The following is an 18,339-nucleotide window of genomic DNA, read 5'->3' as shown; positions in this document are numbered from 1 at the left end:
TTTGTAGTCTTAAACACATACTCATTCTACTACAGTCGCAAACCGGTTATGTCTAAATGTGACTAAAACAAGTGGAAAATAGGATAGGCTGCAGGGAGAGAGAAAAAACACATGCAGAGGGAGGGTCAAAAGTCCATCCACAGCACTGCGTGTGGACCCTTTCCATCAAAATCCGTGCTGAAGGACGGAGGCTCTTAACTTCCAAGCCATTTTCGTCTTCTTTCGCTCACCTACAATGGAGATACCAGTGTTCACGCTGGATGCCTTCACCAATTTACCGTTCAGGGGAAACCCAGCGGCAGTTTGTCCACTTCAGCGTGTGAGTAAGAATATTTAGGTCAAAGCTTAATGTTTAGTCCTGCGCTATGGCGGCCTGCATCGGTGCTTCGCACAAGTGCAGACCAGAAACAGAAATTCTTTCTGCAAAACAAACTCGACAAGATGTGTTTTTAAAAGTATTTTAACTTAAACAATCTTTTGTAAATTCAACTATGAAAATGAAAGTAGTTTGTTGCGTTCCCCTGAAAACTGTGCTATCACACAAGAACTGAATAAGACACATCAGGCTGCTGTTTCCAATTAACTTATTTAATGTTTATTCATTTTCAGTGAGCAAACTTCCTCTGTTTGTCTGCCAGAAGCTTACAATCATTAACTGGTCAAAGCAGCTCAGGACACTATCATTTGCTCGTTAAATCGTGTGTTTCTAACAGGAGCTGAGTGATGACTTGTATCACAAGATAGCAGCAGAGATGAACCTCTCAGAAACTGCTTTCATCACCAGGACGAATCCCTCTGATAGCTTTACTACAGGTATGTCTGTTTTAATACAGATCACTTTTGCCTTGCCAATTCCAAAGCCTCTTAGATTGTATTGCTGTAATGGAAAGCTCTCTTTCAAAAGTGTACAGTATGGTGTACGGCTCACATGCTGCTTAAACTTTAAAGTAGCCCCTATAGGTGCAGGATAGAAATTTTCAATATAGATTAACAAGTTTGTATGAATTTATAGTCATAAGAATGATGATAATAATAAAGCTTATGTATATAATCGTTGCAAAATGGTTTACAGAAAAAAAAACCAGACTGAAATAAAACAAAAGATAAAAACACGACACAAAACTTGAATAATATGACAAGTGAAATAAATGAGTCAAGGAAATTGTATGATAGGAAAAAAAGGAGTCACTATTTAAAAAAAAAAAAAAAGTTGTGAGGAGTGGTGAAGAATTTGCACAGCTGTGAGGGTCTAAGAGAAAATGCCAGATCTCTTTTTGTAACGATGTGAGCAGCAGGAACAGTTAGGAAGGTCTGAATCAAGGCTGTGGCTCTGTTAACCAGGTGAGTGAAGTCATGTAAGGCTGTTCAAACAATAAAGCAAAGTTTAAAATCAATTCTATATTGAATAAGTCTAATGTAGTGGGAGTAATGTGATCTTGGCTCTTCTCGTCTCAGGCAGCTAAAGTTTGAACAAGGCAGATAAGGGCAGGGACTTTTGGCTGAGCCTTCCATAGAGGGAATTAAAATAGTCTAAATGTGATGAGGAAAAAAGCCTGGATCAGTCTGCCTGAGATTACAAAAAAAGTGAAAAAAGTTTATCCGTAAAAAGGACCAATCTACTCAATGAAAGCAAACTGCCCCCCTGAGATAGCTGGTATTAGGATGAAAATTTAGCAAGAAGTTCAGCTTCCAGGTTACTATTGAGGACATAAATATCTGCTAGTGACCATAGGAAGATGTGACACTGTCACACAATTAAAACTTTGAAGTTTTGCCACAGAGAACAGACATTTAAGGATCAAAATACAGTTAAATTAGAGAAAAATATATTCAAATCACCACAAAGTCTATTTCATGGCACTTTGTACCTATTAGGAAATGTCAATTACAAATTTTGGATTGCATAAGAGCATCACAAAAGGTTAGCCTTCAGCAAAATCAAACTAGTGCCATTAGGCAGAATTAAGGACCCACAACCATTAGCAGGAGCTCATTATTTTTCCAAGTTAGGTTTATCTGTTCATTAGCTTATGTTTAGTGTTCCTTTGCAGTTAAACACACACAGAGCATTTCACTCACTGTGTGCACAAACTGAAAAACACCTGTCCTCAGCAGTCTGTCAGGTAACAATGTTACATTGTATGGAGTCCAAAGAATTGTGCAACAAGCTGTCACAGTGAAAAACTGCAGTGTGCAGTCGGTCCAAGAGGAATGCAGGTATTATGTACAAAGAGGAAGCAGGAACAGATACAATAAGTTTTACTTCAGACTTAAAAATGTGACTTTTGAAAAATACTCTGAATTATATTTGCTGAGAAAGGAGAGAAAAACAACTGGTTAGAGGGAATTACAAAAGTCCAAATGTAATAAGATGAAAGCATGTATGACTTTTTAAAGTGCGCCTGTTATTTAAATTAAATAAGTAAAAAGTGAACCCAAACCATGGCAGTAAGGGTTCAGTATTCTTGTAATTTGCCAAAAATATCATCTGAAATTTGCAGTTCTCTGCTGACACACAGATGTTTTCTAGAGCCATCTCCCATATTTTTTCTCATCTCCCACAATTTAATTACTTCCAGCTATGAGCAGATTCTCTATGTCTCCTTTTGACTCCACTGACAGAGTCCAACACCACAAGCATGCTCAAAAATGAATAATCACAGCATGCTGTATGTTTGCTTTTAGTTTACTTTGCTACTTTTTCAGTGTGAAAACTACAAAAAAGAAATACTCGGAGCACAAACCTCGGCTTAGACTGCTCACTCTCTGGGCAGTATTTACTTTAATAGCATTGTATTTTGTATATATCCCTTCATAATTGGTATTGATTTGGAAATAAATGGACATTAATAAGCTTTTTATATATTATACTATTGACATTGAAGAAAAGGTCAGATGTCCTAAGAAATGTGGCAGTTATAAACCTCATGTATCTTTCCCTATATGCCTGCATGTTGACAGTTCAATGGCAGTAAGAAACAGTTTTAAGTAGCTCTATATAGCATTATTATAATGTTTAGATGTCTTGACCTTGAAGGGGAGGTCATAGGTCAAATGTGACGTTTTAAATCTTTACAGTACTTTTATATACGTTGACAACACACCACACTTTTAAGAATGATGGTTACTAAATTATAAGTCTTTTAGTCAATCTTTAACCAATAAATCATTAAGTTGACCTTGAAGACCTTTGTGGACGTAAGCCAATTACCAACATCATTATCTGCACTGCCTAACTTTGTGTATTTGAAACTAAAACCAAAACAAAATTGAAAAAAAGTCTTAAATGTGTGATTAACAGGATCAAGGTTCCGCCTTCGATGGTTTACGCCAACCACTGAAGTCAATCTGTGTGGTCATGCCACTCTGGCCTCTGCAGCAGTGCTGTTCCAATACAACAGTAAGATGCAACATTTACACGTAAAAATGTTTTTCCAAAAAAGAAAAAGTGACACCACGGTGCATTAGAAAAGGCTGCTGGAGCGATTTGTTTTTCTTTTTTAGAGATGCCTGTACCGCACAATGCAGCTGACTGCAAAAAGGAGCAAAGAGGTGCCAGCATATAACCATGTAATGGATGTTTTCTTTCAGAAAATGTAAACCCCACCCTGGTGTTTGAGACCAAGAGTGGAGATCTGTGCGTCACCCAGAAGGAGGAAGGGTACATCATGGACTTTCCTCTGAACCCCCCCACACGACAGGTAAAATAAACTTTTCTCTTTAGTTACATAAACACTTTCATCAAATCCTGTAATGTCAAAAATAAATAAATAAAACGATTCTTTTGTATTATTAACAGTGTATGTAAAATGGCTTTCTTTCTGAACTCCTTTTATTTCAGGATCCCAACGACTTCAAAGATACCATCAAGGTCAGAAATCACATTTTTGTGAACGGTTTGTGAAAGTGTAGCTACATTCCTGTGTGTGTGTGTGTGTGTGTGTGTGTGTGTGTGTGTGTGTGTGTGTGTGTGTGTGTTTTCAGCTAAATCTCTGCCTTTACATGTGTGACACAGGCGGCAGTGGGAAACCTCCCGGTTCAGGAAGTTTATCTGTCCAACAACACCAAGAAGCTGCTGATTCGACTGGCTGACAGCTGTGACACGTTAGTAAAAAAAAAAAAAAACTTTGCTTGTTGCCAAATTGAAAGGAATCTGAATCATGGTCCTGTTGTTCATGAAGTCTCAAACATTTGTATTTCTCAGGCTTCCAGGTAGTGGGGCTTATTCATATGTTTGAAGGCCAAACAAATAATCAAGCAACTAGCCTTCTACACCCACTCATCACATTTTTGTAAATGTGTATGTGCTTTTTGTGTGTTTTCTCCAGCTCCGTGCTTACCCATCTGAAAGTTGACAGTGTGGCTCTTCAGAATAGTGAGAGAAGTGGAAGAGTCAGAGCCGTCGTCGTCACTATGAAAGGTAATCGGAGCTGTGTAGAGTTGTATACTTGTTGGATCAGACCACATGTAGCAATTCCATTAAATTGAAGACTTAACAGTCAATGCTTCCCTTTAAGAATAAACCAAAGAAAACCCAACATGAAGTGTTTAAGTGAGGTGTCGTCCTACCATGTACCATCAGAAAAGCTTCAATGCACCTCTGCTGGAGGGATGAACAGCACTCTGCTAAAAACATTCCCTCATTTGGTGTTTTAATGATGATGGTGATGAAGAGCACAGTACTTTGCCATCACCGTCCTGTGGACTCGTTTGTTGCTCATTTTAATTTGTATAACAAAATTCACTGAATCTTTCTGCCAACAAATATTAAATATCAAACGCTGCTAAAATGTGGAAACAGGATCACCGGATTGCCAGCCAGGATATGACTTTTACTCCAGAAACTTTGCTCCGTGGGTTGGCATCCCTGAGGATCCTGTCACTGGTAAGATGATTGCCCTTCACTAATATGTAATCTATAGTTATTATTCATCAAATAACACAATTCTGAACATTTGTGTGTCTAAAAACATTTACATATAAGCAGCTGGACTAAAGTGGATGCATTTACAGGTGTCTTATTAATGCATTTTGAGAGAAAGTGTTAACCTATTCCTGCTTATGTGCTCTGGCAGGATCTGCCCACACAGTCCTAGGCAGCTACTGGTCTGACAAACTAGGAAAGAAGAAATTGCTGGGTACGTATTACTAATGTGTCATTTATCTGATAACTGATGTTGTGTTCCACTTTTATCCATTATCAATCGGCTTACTGTGCCTGTGCAGCTTACCAGTGCTCTAGTCGTGGCGGCGAGCTGGAACTTGAAGTGAGAGATGATGGAAGAATCAACATAGCTGGACAGACCATCACTATTCTGCAGGGAACAATCAAACTATAGGCTGAGACACATCCGAGAAGACAGTGACCGATGTGCTATCACAGCTGTCGTGTTCCTGCAGATACACTTTATGGCTCTTGAATAAAAATGAGAAGGTTCAAATAAAAAAGAAAAAAAAAAACCCATTTAAGTCCTGACTGATCAATCCTGAAATGATTTAGCTGACAAACATACTGTAGGCTTTGTTAGGCTTTCTATCATTTATTCATAACATTACAGCAAAAAAATTACAACCAAAAGATTTTAAAATGGGAAAAACAGAAACACAAGAACAAAGCAGGTAAAAATCAGAAGAGTCACAGTTAGCCTTGTGGTTGGGAGAATTTTTCACATTTGCTGCTTAATAATGAATGGGGTTCAATAAAGTTAAGTACAGCTGATATGGATTAAACTGGTAAAATTGATACTGTGCAGATTCGTTTTGATCCTAAATACATACATAATAATACATATTCCTGAAACTAAAAGTCATCAAGATATGTTTTTTTGTATAATCTGTTCCTGCACAGATGTAGTTCTGCCGATCTGACTCATACAGGTTTTTACTGAGAAAACAATTGAATAAATGTAGTTTTTCTAGCTGCAGACAAGTGTAGTGACTCCCACTGATATAGTTAAGTTATTTTAAAGTTAACATTTCTGGTTAAATACTATAACTATCATAGGAAACAGGGAATGATACTATACCTCTAAAAGGTAGAGCTGGAGGATGGTACCTTTTGTCACATACAGACGACGATGGATATGGCTTTTTAGTTTGTTTTATGCTAAAGACCGAGCTAGTTTCACACTGACAGACATGTATGAGCTTATCTGGCCATGAAAGCTGTCCCCACCCTTTCACAGCAGGAAGTTTTCTATGCTTTAAGTACCAAAAGTCAAACCTAAAATGTTCTCAGTGTTGAGATTGAGGTATCTGATAAAGTATTTGAACATTCTGACAAAACCGAGGTTTATGCATCATATTTTAAACTATCATAGTGTCACGCCAACATATTTTAACTGTAAGACCAACTTAAAGATTCAGTACAATTATGTATGCAGCCCTTTCAGCTGGTCCCTGTCTCAGTACCTTGTTTCATAACACTCACAATAACGGAAACCTTTAAAACTGCAGTGCTATAAGAGTGTCGAATTAAAAACTGGCCACCTGGCCATCTATTGATCTACAAAAATATACAAGAAAAGATTCAGAATTTCACACAAACAGGAAAATCAACATTGTCAGTAGCACTCATAACATTGTTCGTTTAGTTGAGGTGTTATTTCTAATACTGCAGACCGTTTGATCTTCAGGAGACTTCAAGTATTCGGTTTTAAAAAGAAACATTCTGCCTCTTCTAGGTCATTTAGATCTCTGCACAGTTGAGGTGAATGATAACCGTGTGCTACTCCACTGAGACATACACACGAGCTGATACACCTTCATGGCCTCTTAGGCTTCTCTCACAGGTCCATGCTGGGTAAGGCCTTGTGGGCAGCTGATGGAAGCTGGATAATGTGAAGTAAGAGTTTAGGAAAAGAGACAGAAGTCAAAGAGAAACTGTGGGAACATTGGTGACCCGCTGTTAAACACAAATCACTAGAATTATTTACAACAGTGTTCAGATTAAAGTCCAGTTTCTACTGAAAATAAAGGAAGGTTTAGTGGTAGAACCAAAACCAATTTTAAAGGATATCATGTTCTCTTGTTGAAGATGGTTGAGAAGTTTCTCCACTGGTGTGTAGCGTCTTAGCGTTGTGGCTGAGCCCACCATCAGCAGCTTGTGTTTGGCGCGGGTAATGGCTACATTCAGGCGACGCCAGTCCTTTAACAACTCTCCTAACTTTAAATAGACACGGAAGAAAGACTCTGGTCGGGTTTCTATTCACTCGCTTACATGAGGAAAAAAAAGGCGATGAAAAGAGAAGTACTTACGTTTCCTTCCTCTGCAGTGCTCCTGACAAAAGAAAGAATAATCAGACTTTTGTCCCGTCCTTGGTATCTATCCACTGTGTTCACCTCCACACCAGTGAATGCAGGCGACTGCAGCAGAGCCAGAATTGTCTTTAACTGCTGCCTGTAGGGGGCGATAACACCAATATCGCTGGGCTTACACCCTGCCTGAAAACAAAAAGAATAAACACAGATTAAAATGAGTACCAACTACCAATAATTGATAGAACTTTTAAACTTTCCACTATTAATTATGGGGGATTGTATTAAAATAGGTAATTCATTATGTCTTAAGTAGCTCATAAACTTGGAAACTGGTGTACTTTTATGAGAAGTGAAAGCAGAGTGTGTATGAGAGCAGCTTCGGTGTGATTGCTTATTCCTCCTTGTTCCACTGATTCTAGTGCAGGCACCTGAAATGAACCAGTAGAGATGAAAAAAAATCAAACATCTTTCCACACACACACCAGGTCTGTCAGACGTGATTAAACGAAACCAACTTAATTTAAAAAAAAAAAAAAAGGGTCTCACACAATAACCCAATCTTATTTTAATTACTTTTTTTCCAGTCAGTGTACCTGCTTTATTTTATGTTTACAACCTCAACACATTTCAAATTATAAAATGTTTGAAGTGTACGCTTTACTGTACTAACCATCGAGCAGTCCAGGAAGCAAACAGGATTGCTCGGCAACAGCGTAGACTGTATCCACGACAGGGCATGCTGGGGATGAGCCTCAGAGTACGAACTCAGCTCAGACTGGACAGACAGCAGGAAGGGCAGGGTGAGCAGCGCTGCGGCCGTCCTCTCTGAGCCACACTCCAGCCGGCCTTCGTACATCAGAGAGTTACTGAGAGACATGATCTGCCTAAAAAGATAAGAGACACACACAGATGTCATGGTCTGGATATACCTGTGGCTGTCACGAAGATTATAATCAACAAAAAACAAAACTTGTCAAAACAAACAAAAACCAGCCAAACAAAAACATGAAGGCAAATGATTTTGTGAACTTGGAAAGGGAGGAAAAATCCTTAGGTGTGGTGTGTGTTATAGTAAAAATAAGGTCTTACATCTTGCCTGATGTGGCATTAATGGATGTGTTTATTGAGACTGAGTCACTGCTTTCTAATAATTCAGTTATACAATTCATTTATTGAAATATCTGTGTTGGTTTTTCCTAAATTAATAATAAACTAATAATTATAAACTAATAATACCTAAACTAATAAAAACTCAACTGAACATTTTCAAATAATAAAAACACTGGCGATCAATTTCAAAATCTTGTCACCTTATTCTTAAGTTAACACATCCACAAACCTGGGTGTCCACACAACACCCCATCAGAATTTTACAGCTGAGGGGTGGCAATAATTAGCTAAAGAATCATGCTGACTCATTAATAAAATCCAGCTGGATTATTTATTGTACGTGACCGATTATCACTTAGTGACATGGAAACAAACAAAGAAAAAAGAGCAGCGTGGGTTTAAAGGCTCTGCTTAGATTTCAGAAGACCAGATTAGCAAATCATGCAGTGTTATCCTGGATGTAGATTACCTGTTCATTCGATACTGTACGTTGAGTTGTACCACTGCTTCACTATGCAGCTCTAGTCGCTTAAATAAACTCTCATCCATCCCAAGTGACCTAAAGGACCAAAAAAAACCCCAAATAAATAAAACATTCTCACTCAACTCGACAGATTCCCTAAATGCTGAATCTTCTCTGAGCAGTGACCCTGTAAATGAGCTGTATGTTATTATGGAAACAGATATTTGACCTGGCTTCATGGTTTTGCACTATTGGTGGGAGCTGTTGATGGTCTCCAACAAGGACAAATCTCTTGGCGTAGAGCAAAGGTCCCAGGCAGATAGGCTGGCTGATCTGTGACGCCTCATCCACAATGCAGAAATCAAAGCGGCGTCGAGTAAAAATAGGATGCTTGATGCCCATACAAGTAGTTGCCACTATCAGCTGGAAAGACAGAAGAACAGCAAGGCTTGGCTAACCATACGGCAAAAAACACAAAACAAAAAAAAAACAAGTCTGAAAGGATAACGCAATGATGATGGCAGTTTATTTAAAATCAGTGAATGTTGCATTTGTTTCCAAAAACTAACTCCTCACTTCTTTGCTATAAAGCTGTTCCAGGTCTGAAAGAGTGTGAACCCCCTTCTTCCTCACACTTTCTTCTGTGTATGGCAGGATGTCTGGATGAACCTGCAGAGAACCAAAAAATAAACCAGTTTTATTACCACATAAAGTTATTAAATGTTATCGACATTAAGTTTTAGTGCAAATATGAGAAACTGAATCAACTTTACTTAACAGCACAAATCAGTACAAATAGAAAGTTCATTGCAGTATAAACAAAATGTGGACATTAACACTGTCAAAGATATCACACCTTCTGTCCCTGACCCAGACGCAGAAAACCAACTCTGAAACGTTTAAGCTTCAGAAGGATGTTATCAACAGCAGAGTGGGTGTAGCTGGTCAGCAACACACTAAAACCACAAGCATGCAGGATACGAACCTAAGAAGAAAAGTGAGGAGGACACAAGGACCAAGGTCACAGTTGGTGTTACAGCACACACAAAACGTTGATTTATGGTTAAAATAAGTTAATAGTGGTGGTTACCAGGGTGCAGATGGTTGTGGTTTTGCCTGTGCCTGGCATGCCGACTACCAGCGTGTAGTCTTTAGATAACAACACCTTCTTCATGGCCTGTTTCTGGGGTTTGTTGAGACCTACACAGTAACACAAATTCATTAGTTTTTCAAAGCTTCAAATACTTATGTATGAAACTGAAATTTGAACACCTGTGCAGAGCTGCTAACAATGTGCTTATAAAAACACATTTTTTGAATCCGCTTATTAATAAAATTCTATGTATATGTTTTGATCTACGTCATAGTAGCAAAATGTAAACCAAAACTGAAACTTTAAAAAGGATAAAACAAATAAAAAGCAACATGAATGATGAGTTACCTTTGAGGATGTCAGCCACGGTGTCCTTAGCCTCCTTGGGCAAAACAGAGCTGAGGTTGGAGATGAACTCTGGAGCTTGAAGGTCGACGACCAACTTCCTCAGACGATCACTGCACACAGTAAAAAATTCTCATCCATACAAGAAATACCAAGCGTAAAATGTGTGAAATCATCATTTGTATTAAGTCACCTAAATGTTGTACAATCATAACTTCATATTTCATCTTACTGTCCCCACCTGTCCTGAGAGTTTTCCATCAGTTTGGAGAGATTGGTGAGGTGGGTGCTGAAGCCCACCACACCTTCATCCCCATCCAGCCGAAATGTCACATCCCTGAACTTCGACAGGTCCCTTTAAAGCACATTCAACAGTAAAACAGGTGAAAAATCAGGTAGCTGAGCTTATCTGTGTTATCTAAAGACCAGCAACTCACTGCCCCTTTATTCCTAACCTGTCCAGTGTGCAGCTGATTACTGTCTGGCTGACCTCACACAGGTAACCTGTTGCCAAGCCAACAAGGCGACCCTCCAGGTCGCTAACGACAATGCGATCCCTGCTGGAGAGACTGCTGTTGGTCAAACCTTGCTGCGAAGCAACATGACTGCGGTGGAAACGATGAAGGAAAACACCTTCAGACTGAGCCATCACTGGCCCGCTGAGCTGCAGGTTCCCTGCGCAGCTCCCGCTCTTCTCACTGGAAACACAAGCCAAGGTAAACAAAGTATTCAGAACTATAGCAAGGGAATTTAAGCAAATTATTTATTTATTTTTACACAGTGAAGCAGTTGTCTTCATTCACAACCTCTGAGTCTTTTGATTATGCTGAATTTTAAGAGGAAGGAGCAAGTTTGCTGTCTCTGTTTGCTTTTCCTTCCTCTCTGGTAAACTTTAACTCAACATCTTGATAAAACCAAAGACTCTTAGCATATCTGTTGTTTGAAGGTCTGGCTTCGTACCTTTCCTCAACCGTCTGAAGCCACACACGCTTTCGGCTGTTTCTAGTCTCCATGGTGACAGACTCCAAGCAGCAGAGAAGCAGCCAGTGGGAAAAATAGTTAAGATGAGGCAATGTCAGGTGGCCAGTCTCTTGCTGTATAAATTCATGTATAACATCTTCAGTGACTGCAGAGCTGCGATCCACAGCCCTGAAAAGTGAAGGAGATGAAGCAAGAAGGATAGAAGTTGAGGATTTTTATAAAAATTGCGACGCTTGCTTTCCTTCAACACAAGGAAGACAAAAAAAGGGGGGGAAAAGGCTTACCTCTCATATAAGGCACAGTTTCTCTTTTGAGGACAGTACTGGCAGGTTTGTCTGTTGGTCAGTATGTCTGGCAGCCTGGAGAGGCAGCTTCGCTCAGCCTCTTTCTCCACACAGTTGTGAATGTGATGCACCAAAGTGTTCCTTAGCTTCAGCAGCTCTGCCATGAAACAAGAGGTTTAGCAATAAATGTGATAATTTGATTTTTTTTTTTGCAAAACGCATAATTATTCCAAGTTTCCCTACTTTTGAATCTTTTCATGTGAATTTTGCTCAGGTTGGTTGCTACATGAAGCGTCGGCATACAGTACCTCTGCGGTCCATGTGGCTGGGTGCTACAGGGTGCATGTTGCCAGTCTTGAGGTAAAGTAGAAAGCCGGCCTCGGGACTGTATCTCTCTGAGGTCATCAAAGTGTACAGAATCACCTGCACGCAGAAACACACCTTTGCCTGATTAAAACGGCTTTTTTCATCTGAATCTACTGGTCTGCATATCAGTGTCTATGCCAAGTAACCTGACTGCGATGCTCTATCGAGTTTGACTCCCTGCCAGTTTTCAGCTCCAGAGGGATGGTCTTTTCTTCTGGAATTCTATGAAAGCCATTTCGCGGTCTTTGGATTCGAACCCGGGCCGTCACATCGATTTTTCCTTTCAGCCCAAACCTCGGAGACCAAACGTTCTCCTCTATGTCTGCCAGCTCTGTAACAGTAGCGACAGCTCCCGAGTCCTGACACCTACTTGGAGCTCCACCACTGCTAGAAGGCAGAGATGCACAAATAATCAGCATAAACAAAGTGTTGACTGGTGTTAGGCAAGTATTTAAGTCAAAGCAGCCATTTTGAAATAAATAAGTAAACAAAGGTGTTAATGAAGTGTCTATTCTACTTAGACACAGGGCTTCATAGTAACCCCTGTACCTTCTTTTTTGTTTTTAAATGTCTGCTATCACTTTTTGACCTATGGTTAACTTTACACTGAGCATCATTAGGTTTATTCCTGCATTGCTGATAACATTTGTGTGTGTGTATGCATACATACATTTTAAGGCTTATGGCTTTAGGTGTTTGAGAGTTGAGGTATTCCTTTGCCCAGTGTTCCAGTGAGGGGAGATAATCATGCAGCTCCTGCTTCATCTCTTCCTGAGTTACACCCAAACTGTACCTACGAACACATGCATGACAAAAACAAAGAAGGAACATAAACCAAACATGCAAAATGTCACACGATTAGTGAATTTTCAACCCGTCCCTGCAGTGAAAAAGAAATTTCATGTGCTCAAACTGACATGGTTATACAGCATTTCCATTTCCATATAGGGGAAAAATGCATCCTGAAAATGAAAGCTGAATAACTACCCAACAACTATTCAAACAATCAAATATTGGGGTACAGTGCTAGCAGTCTAACCACTTACATATCTCCCAGATATCGAGGACTGTGCAAAGCCTCATCAGCGAGCTTAGACAGCGTCTCCGAAGAAAAATCTTTAGCTGTAGCTGCTCTTTGGAAGACTTCATGGACCATGGTGCCGTTAAGCATTTGCTTGCTGCCACCATCAAAACTCTGCATAAACATAGTAAAGTACATGTGTTCAAAGCAGGATGAACACTATGCACTAAAATCTATTTTCTAACTGTGGTCTTTGAAACAACAAAAAAACCTCACTTAATAAGAATTTATTTTAGTAATACTGCATTTTTTATTTTAAAAGAAAAAAGTGGCTATTTTGTTAGTGATTAATATGAGTGTCCACCACACCATCACAAGTAGAGCCTTTTACCTTGAACATATCTCCCAGCACCGCACGCCTCATACAGCGGATGGAGCTGGAGATGCTGGTACCTGAGATGAGGCTATCAGGGAGTAAAACCAGAAAGCCCTGCTCCCTGTCCACTAACCAGGATCCACCATCAGAGTGGCCCTCCAGATGCACCACATCACCAGGACGAACAGGTGTCATCTCCCTGGGAACACCCAAGGAAAAATCTTTTTAAATGAATTAGAAAGAGAGTGAAGTGAATAATGATGCAAGAGTGTACAATTACACTATTCTTCAATGATCATGGACTGTATAAATGTAACAAGTTAAAATCCACAGGAAAACAAACAACACAAATAAAACCACACAGAATAGACAGCAAGTAGTCACATGAATTTCCAGACATACTGATTTAAAAGTGATAAAATGTCGATAATGTCCAAACACATTATTACCATCCATCTCTAAGCAGGCACGTCTCGGCTGGATGTAGAAGCTTGGAGCATGAGATGGTCAGCGTTTTGAGGCCAGGTCTCTCTTCAACATTCATGACCCAGTAACGGTTTTTCGGTCCTCCACAAAGGATTACATGGTCTGGTACTTTCCTGTGAGGGCAGAAGGGACTTTTTATCATAAGCGTTCCCATTTTCCTCAGAAAAAATCTGAATGCACTTGATCCAAACATGTTTTAATGAGCAGAAACAAACTGCAGACAGCAGCATCAGTTTCATCAGTTTTAAGTAAAGATGACTGTTGCATCAACCTGGCAAATCTCTGCCTTTTTTAGTAGGTCTGCATAAATACTGATGGTTCTTTTTCATAGGCAATGCTAATTATATCACATTAACATCAAATCCTTCAGCCCAAAAATCAGATACTTTGTCCATCAGGGCTTCTTCATCTTTTTTCCCCTTTCCAAGTCAGCATTTTGGTGTCTTTCTCACCGGGATTTTTTGGTCTTAAGACCTTCGTTATGCTCCATCTGATCTGCAAACCAGCTCTCATCCAGTCGCTCTTCTGTGGGACACGCAGGAGCCGTTCCTGTGTTATAAATTGTTTGTTTTTAGTGTTTTAGCATAAAAGGTAAGTAAATAGAAATTCAAATCAAACTACAAGCAAAGACATGGTAAGGTGTATTGTACTATTTTTTTCTACTCTTTAAGACTACAAGAAGTTTCAACATTTGTAACTCTGGTACAGCCTGGACAGGAGAAAATTTAATTCATTAAAGCATGCTGGCAAAATGGTTGCATTTGGCACAGGAAACTATGTGAAAATAAGAGAGAAGGTCATACCGCCAATTTGCTCCTGATCCTGTGTTTTTTGGTCTCCATCTCCAACCTTCTTCGATGTTCTTATGGTCTCTTTTACGTTTGGGTGAACCTCTCTCTCCTTTGAACCTCCGTGCAGTGCAGGTGTGATAGCTTGAGCACTGGTTTCATGCACATGTGCATTAGGAGTGTCCTTTTCCACACTAGTGTGTAGCTTTCTGCTGGTTTCGGCCTCAGCTGCTGTCTGCTCCGTTATCAAAGCAAAACCAGAATCTTGCTCATCATGTTCTTGCTGAGGTTTCTTCTCTTGGCCCAAAGAGAGGGAAGACACAGACTGCACTGATATTATTGCGCTTCTACCATCATTTAAGATCAATTCAGTGCCTTGACTGTGACCCACAGACTTGTCATAACAACCTGCTGAACGTTCAGTGGGTAAGGAGGGTGTTTTCTCTGGCTCAGTTATAGGATTTCTTTCTTTCAGGCTTCTACTCATAATCACTGCTCCTGTGGTCAATGGGCTGGTAGTTCTTGGTCTCTTGGCATCATGTGACTCTTCAGGGGGGCTGAACAGCCTTTTCATGGAGCCAGACGTTCTATCTTCCCTCTTGGCTTTTCCTCCATCCTTAGCCATTACTCTCCGTAAATTTGGCCCTTTGGAGCGAGGATTGCGACAGACAGGAGACAGCTGGCCGAGGTTTGCCAGGCACACCACCTTCCTGCTGAGGTCCTTCTTAAAGGAGGGAGAGCAGGTATGCCTGATTTGACTGTTTGGCGTCTCAGGCACAGAAAGTAGAAGATCTGGTGAGGAGGGGAGGAGGTTTTCAAGGTCCCCAAGGACACTCCTCATTAATGGGGAATGGACTCTGAACAGAGAGCTTTCACCATCTTTGACTGGAGGTTCAGTCTTGGGCTGGACCGCACCCGTGGTTGATACTTTTGTGGAAGTCGGGAAGACCTACAAGTAAAACACTCAATAAGTAATTTAATACATATCTTATACTGCACATGCTATATTAGTTCTTAAAATATTTGACTGAACAGTATATGAATGGAATTACGTGACCATTATGAACAGATTACTAGTAAGTATCATCATTCTTAATGACCAATAAGGACAATAATTGGTGATATTAATATATCATCTGTAATAAGACCTAAAAGAAACAGGACAGTGATACCTTTCGGTTCTGGGAGGAAAAGAAGGCAGAGATGTTCTTCTGCCCCCCAGGTAAGCCTCGAAGAACCTGAAAGAAACCACAATGACACCCTTCACATTGGTGAACCAAAAAAACCCCAAAAAAACAACATAAACACGACACTGTGGAGCTGTGGATGACTGATGATGCAGCAGCACTAAACCAGGTGTCACAATTAACAGTGACCCATTATTACTATGACAACAACCCACCTCGGCTTTCTTCATTTTCATCCTGTTCATGGCGACAGTTTAAACAGCAGCCAGGAGTGTGAACACAGCTGCTTCAGGGCGCTTCTTTAATGAGCTGGTAGTTACCCTGTTGTCAGGAGCAGCCTACCCCAGCAGCCACCGTCACAGTTCCCAGAAGACCGCTCGTTTCATTTAATTTCGACCGACTCTGCATCTCCACCACACCGACATGAATCACTAATGTCCCGGCCACAGTTAACCGTATTGCTCCATTATTTGAAGAAACTACGATGCTGGTTCAGCGATGTCATTCATTTTCTCTGTCTGCTATTGAGGTTGTTTAAAAGCCCTGCGCGCCGATTTTCAGTTTCGCGGAACGGAAATTACATCTACGCAGTTCCGCTAAAGAAAAGAAAGCAACTTTTGGCGGGACAGGAAGTAAAGTGATGAATCATGCTGTCACCCAACGGTTAACAGCCATACATGAATGGCAAAAAATAAATAAAAAAAAATCGAAAGTTTGTTTTACGTGAATTAATTTTTTATTTAATTTTATTAGATATGAAATAAAAATTACACTGCAAGAGATATGTATTTATTTTCCCAGGAATTAGTATCAGGGTGAATTTGCTTTAAACTACAACATACAGTATCTGTCAGCTTTTTTATCGACTTTATATTTTTATTTACGTTCTGTTTTTTTAGACAAACCTTCTTTTGGTTGCTCCTTTTAGGGAAGGGATGGCAAACTCGTTTTATATTGTGAGCTGCATACAGCCCACTTTGACCTTAAGCGAGCAGAACCAGTGAAAATGCCATTTCTGACGGTGTAAAGACATTAAACTAACATTTAACATAACATAAAACTCGATATGAGAAGAGTAACAGTATGTCTTAGTGTTTCTATATGATAAAGAAATGCTGCTGTAGCAAATGAAAGAAACCTGTCAGCACAAACGTTTGGGCTTAAATTGTAGGAAATAAATGTGCAAAATTACTGAAAATTCTGGTAGCTCATTGCCCAGACTGTCCTCTAAATATAAAGCAGAAAGTCTTTTTTTCATTCACATAAAGTTTCTAATTTTTATTTTACTGTGGCCATTGTCATTTAATTGTGTATCTATTATTTTATTAGTGTAGTGTGAGTGGTCTTGAGAGAAGTCTTTATCAGCAGGACTATAAATACAGGTAAAAGTCCAAAATTGCCCTTCTTCACATTTTCCATAGCTGCCCAGTGGATTGGACTGGATTTTTCTTTTAAATTTATTGCACATTTGAATGTTTGAATAACTGAGTAATTGTAAAGAGCAGCTACTTCAACATGTTATTTTATCAGAGAAGAAACAAAGTTCTGATTTAATGACGCAGACATACATTTAAATCTTGTTGTACTCTTTTGAATCAGTCATCACCATTTAGTACACCAGCTGACTTTGTTTTACTGAAGTGCCTGAAGTCTTTGTGTAAAATCTCACCTTTGACATCTAAATATTTTTAAATATTTGCGCTACATTTCAGCTTCTACAACTGCAACGTTATGTTGCCCAAAATATATAATCTAAAAAGGCTGATGGGAGGATCATGAATAGGACAATAAATCGTTTTCTTCAAGGTGTAAATAGCAACTACTCAAAATGTAAAGTTCAGCTGTCTCGTTTGGATAATACATTGATGGAGGCACAGCTCCAGGAGTTGAAGGTGTTCTCCTGACATGCTTGTGCCGAGTTGTTCGAAACATTGATCCATGGATGGATTGGTTTCTGCAAAAAAATAAATGAACTAAGATAAATCATATAAATTAATGAAGGTATTTTAGCAGAAAATGAGCTTTGTTTCAGGTTGACAGGAGCTTTAGGAAATCCAGATAGCTATGCTGTTTGGATTTAAAACACTTTGCTCACCTTATTTCCATATGCAGACTGGGAGGTATATTAAAGTATGTGTTGTTTTTCATGTGTTTAAAAAAAATAATAGAAATGTCAAAGACAAAACTATCTCAGGTGCTCTGAGCTGGTGTCATTTCCTGCTCATGTTTGACAGCCCCTGCTCAAATGTGGGATACTTTAAAAGAACCCAATAAAAGCAAATCCGGGCACATTTTGTGCTACTTTGACTTTTGTCGATTGCTCATATAACCTTTGTGACTCATCACATCCATAATAATTCTGGTAATGAATAACGAATTGAAAACTAGAGTGTGAATACCTCACACAATTAACCTAATTTCACATGCTTGTGACAAATGTCGCATACACAAAGTTATTGTTACCTTGCCTTACATCAAAAACACAAGGTTTTTTAATAGCAAGAGAAGTATAGGCCTCTCTCTCTCTCTCTCTGTCTCACACACACACACACACACACACACACACACACACACACACA

General features: G+C 39.5%; 2 protein-coding genes across 3 annotated transcripts; one reads left to right on the top strand and one right to left on the bottom strand.

Annotated features, from left to right (window-relative positions):
- Positions 1-122: 122 nt before the first annotated feature.
- pbld (phenazine biosynthesis like protein domain containing) lies at positions 123-5,486 on the top strand. The gene is made up of 10 exons (XM_005915097.3): positions 123-319; positions 714-813; positions 3,302-3,400; positions 3,592-3,701; positions 3,842-3,871; positions 4,016-4,104; positions 4,329-4,420; positions 4,802-4,885; positions 5,076-5,138; positions 5,227-5,486. The coding sequence occupies exons 1-10, from the start codon at positions 236-238 to the stop codon at positions 5,337-5,339; spliced, it is 864 nt and encodes a 287-aa protein (XP_005915159.1). The 5' UTR covers positions 123-235; the 3' UTR covers positions 5,340-5,486.
- A 648-nt stretch (positions 5,487-6,134) lies between these two features.
- Positions 6,135-16,392, bottom strand: dna2 (DNA replication helicase/nuclease 2). Of its 2 annotated transcripts, none has more exons than XM_005915103.3 (25): positions 15,976-16,392; positions 15,746-15,811; positions 14,589-15,522; positions 14,238-14,334; positions 13,749-13,898; positions 13,315-13,498; positions 12,949-13,097; positions 12,573-12,695; positions 12,049-12,289; positions 11,845-11,959; positions 11,537-11,693; positions 11,232-11,420; positions 10,727-10,969; positions 10,513-10,626; positions 10,275-10,384; positions 9,924-10,033; positions 9,690-9,818; positions 9,410-9,502; positions 9,063-9,256; positions 8,840-8,929; positions 7,931-8,144; positions 7,599-7,688; positions 7,258-7,443; positions 7,019-7,165; positions 6,135-6,839 (listed from the first exon to the last, which is right to left on the bottom strand). In XM_005915103.3, the coding sequence occupies exons 1-25, from the start codon at positions 16,003-16,005 to the stop codon at positions 6,786-6,788; spliced, it is 4,209 nt and encodes a 1,402-aa protein (XP_005915165.1). In that variant the 5' UTR covers positions 16,006-16,392; the 3' UTR covers positions 6,135-6,785. The 2 variants fall into 2 exon arrangements, with proteins under 2 accessions (XP_005915165.1, XP_005915166.1); XM_005915104.3 differs by having other exon boundaries at positions 12,049-12,286.
- Between the last annotated feature and the right edge of the window lie 1,947 nt (positions 16,393-18,339).

The sequence above is a fragment of the Haplochromis burtoni genome, unplaced genomic scaffold (genome assembly GCF_018398535.1).
Source record: "Haplochromis burtoni strain Fernald_Lab_line unplaced genomic scaffold, NCSU_Asbu1 Contig_11, whole genome shotgun sequence".
NCBI lineage: Eukaryota > Metazoa > Chordata > Actinopteri > Cichliformes > Cichlidae > Haplochromis > Haplochromis burtoni.
This window is presented reverse-complemented; position numbering and strand designations above follow the sequence as displayed.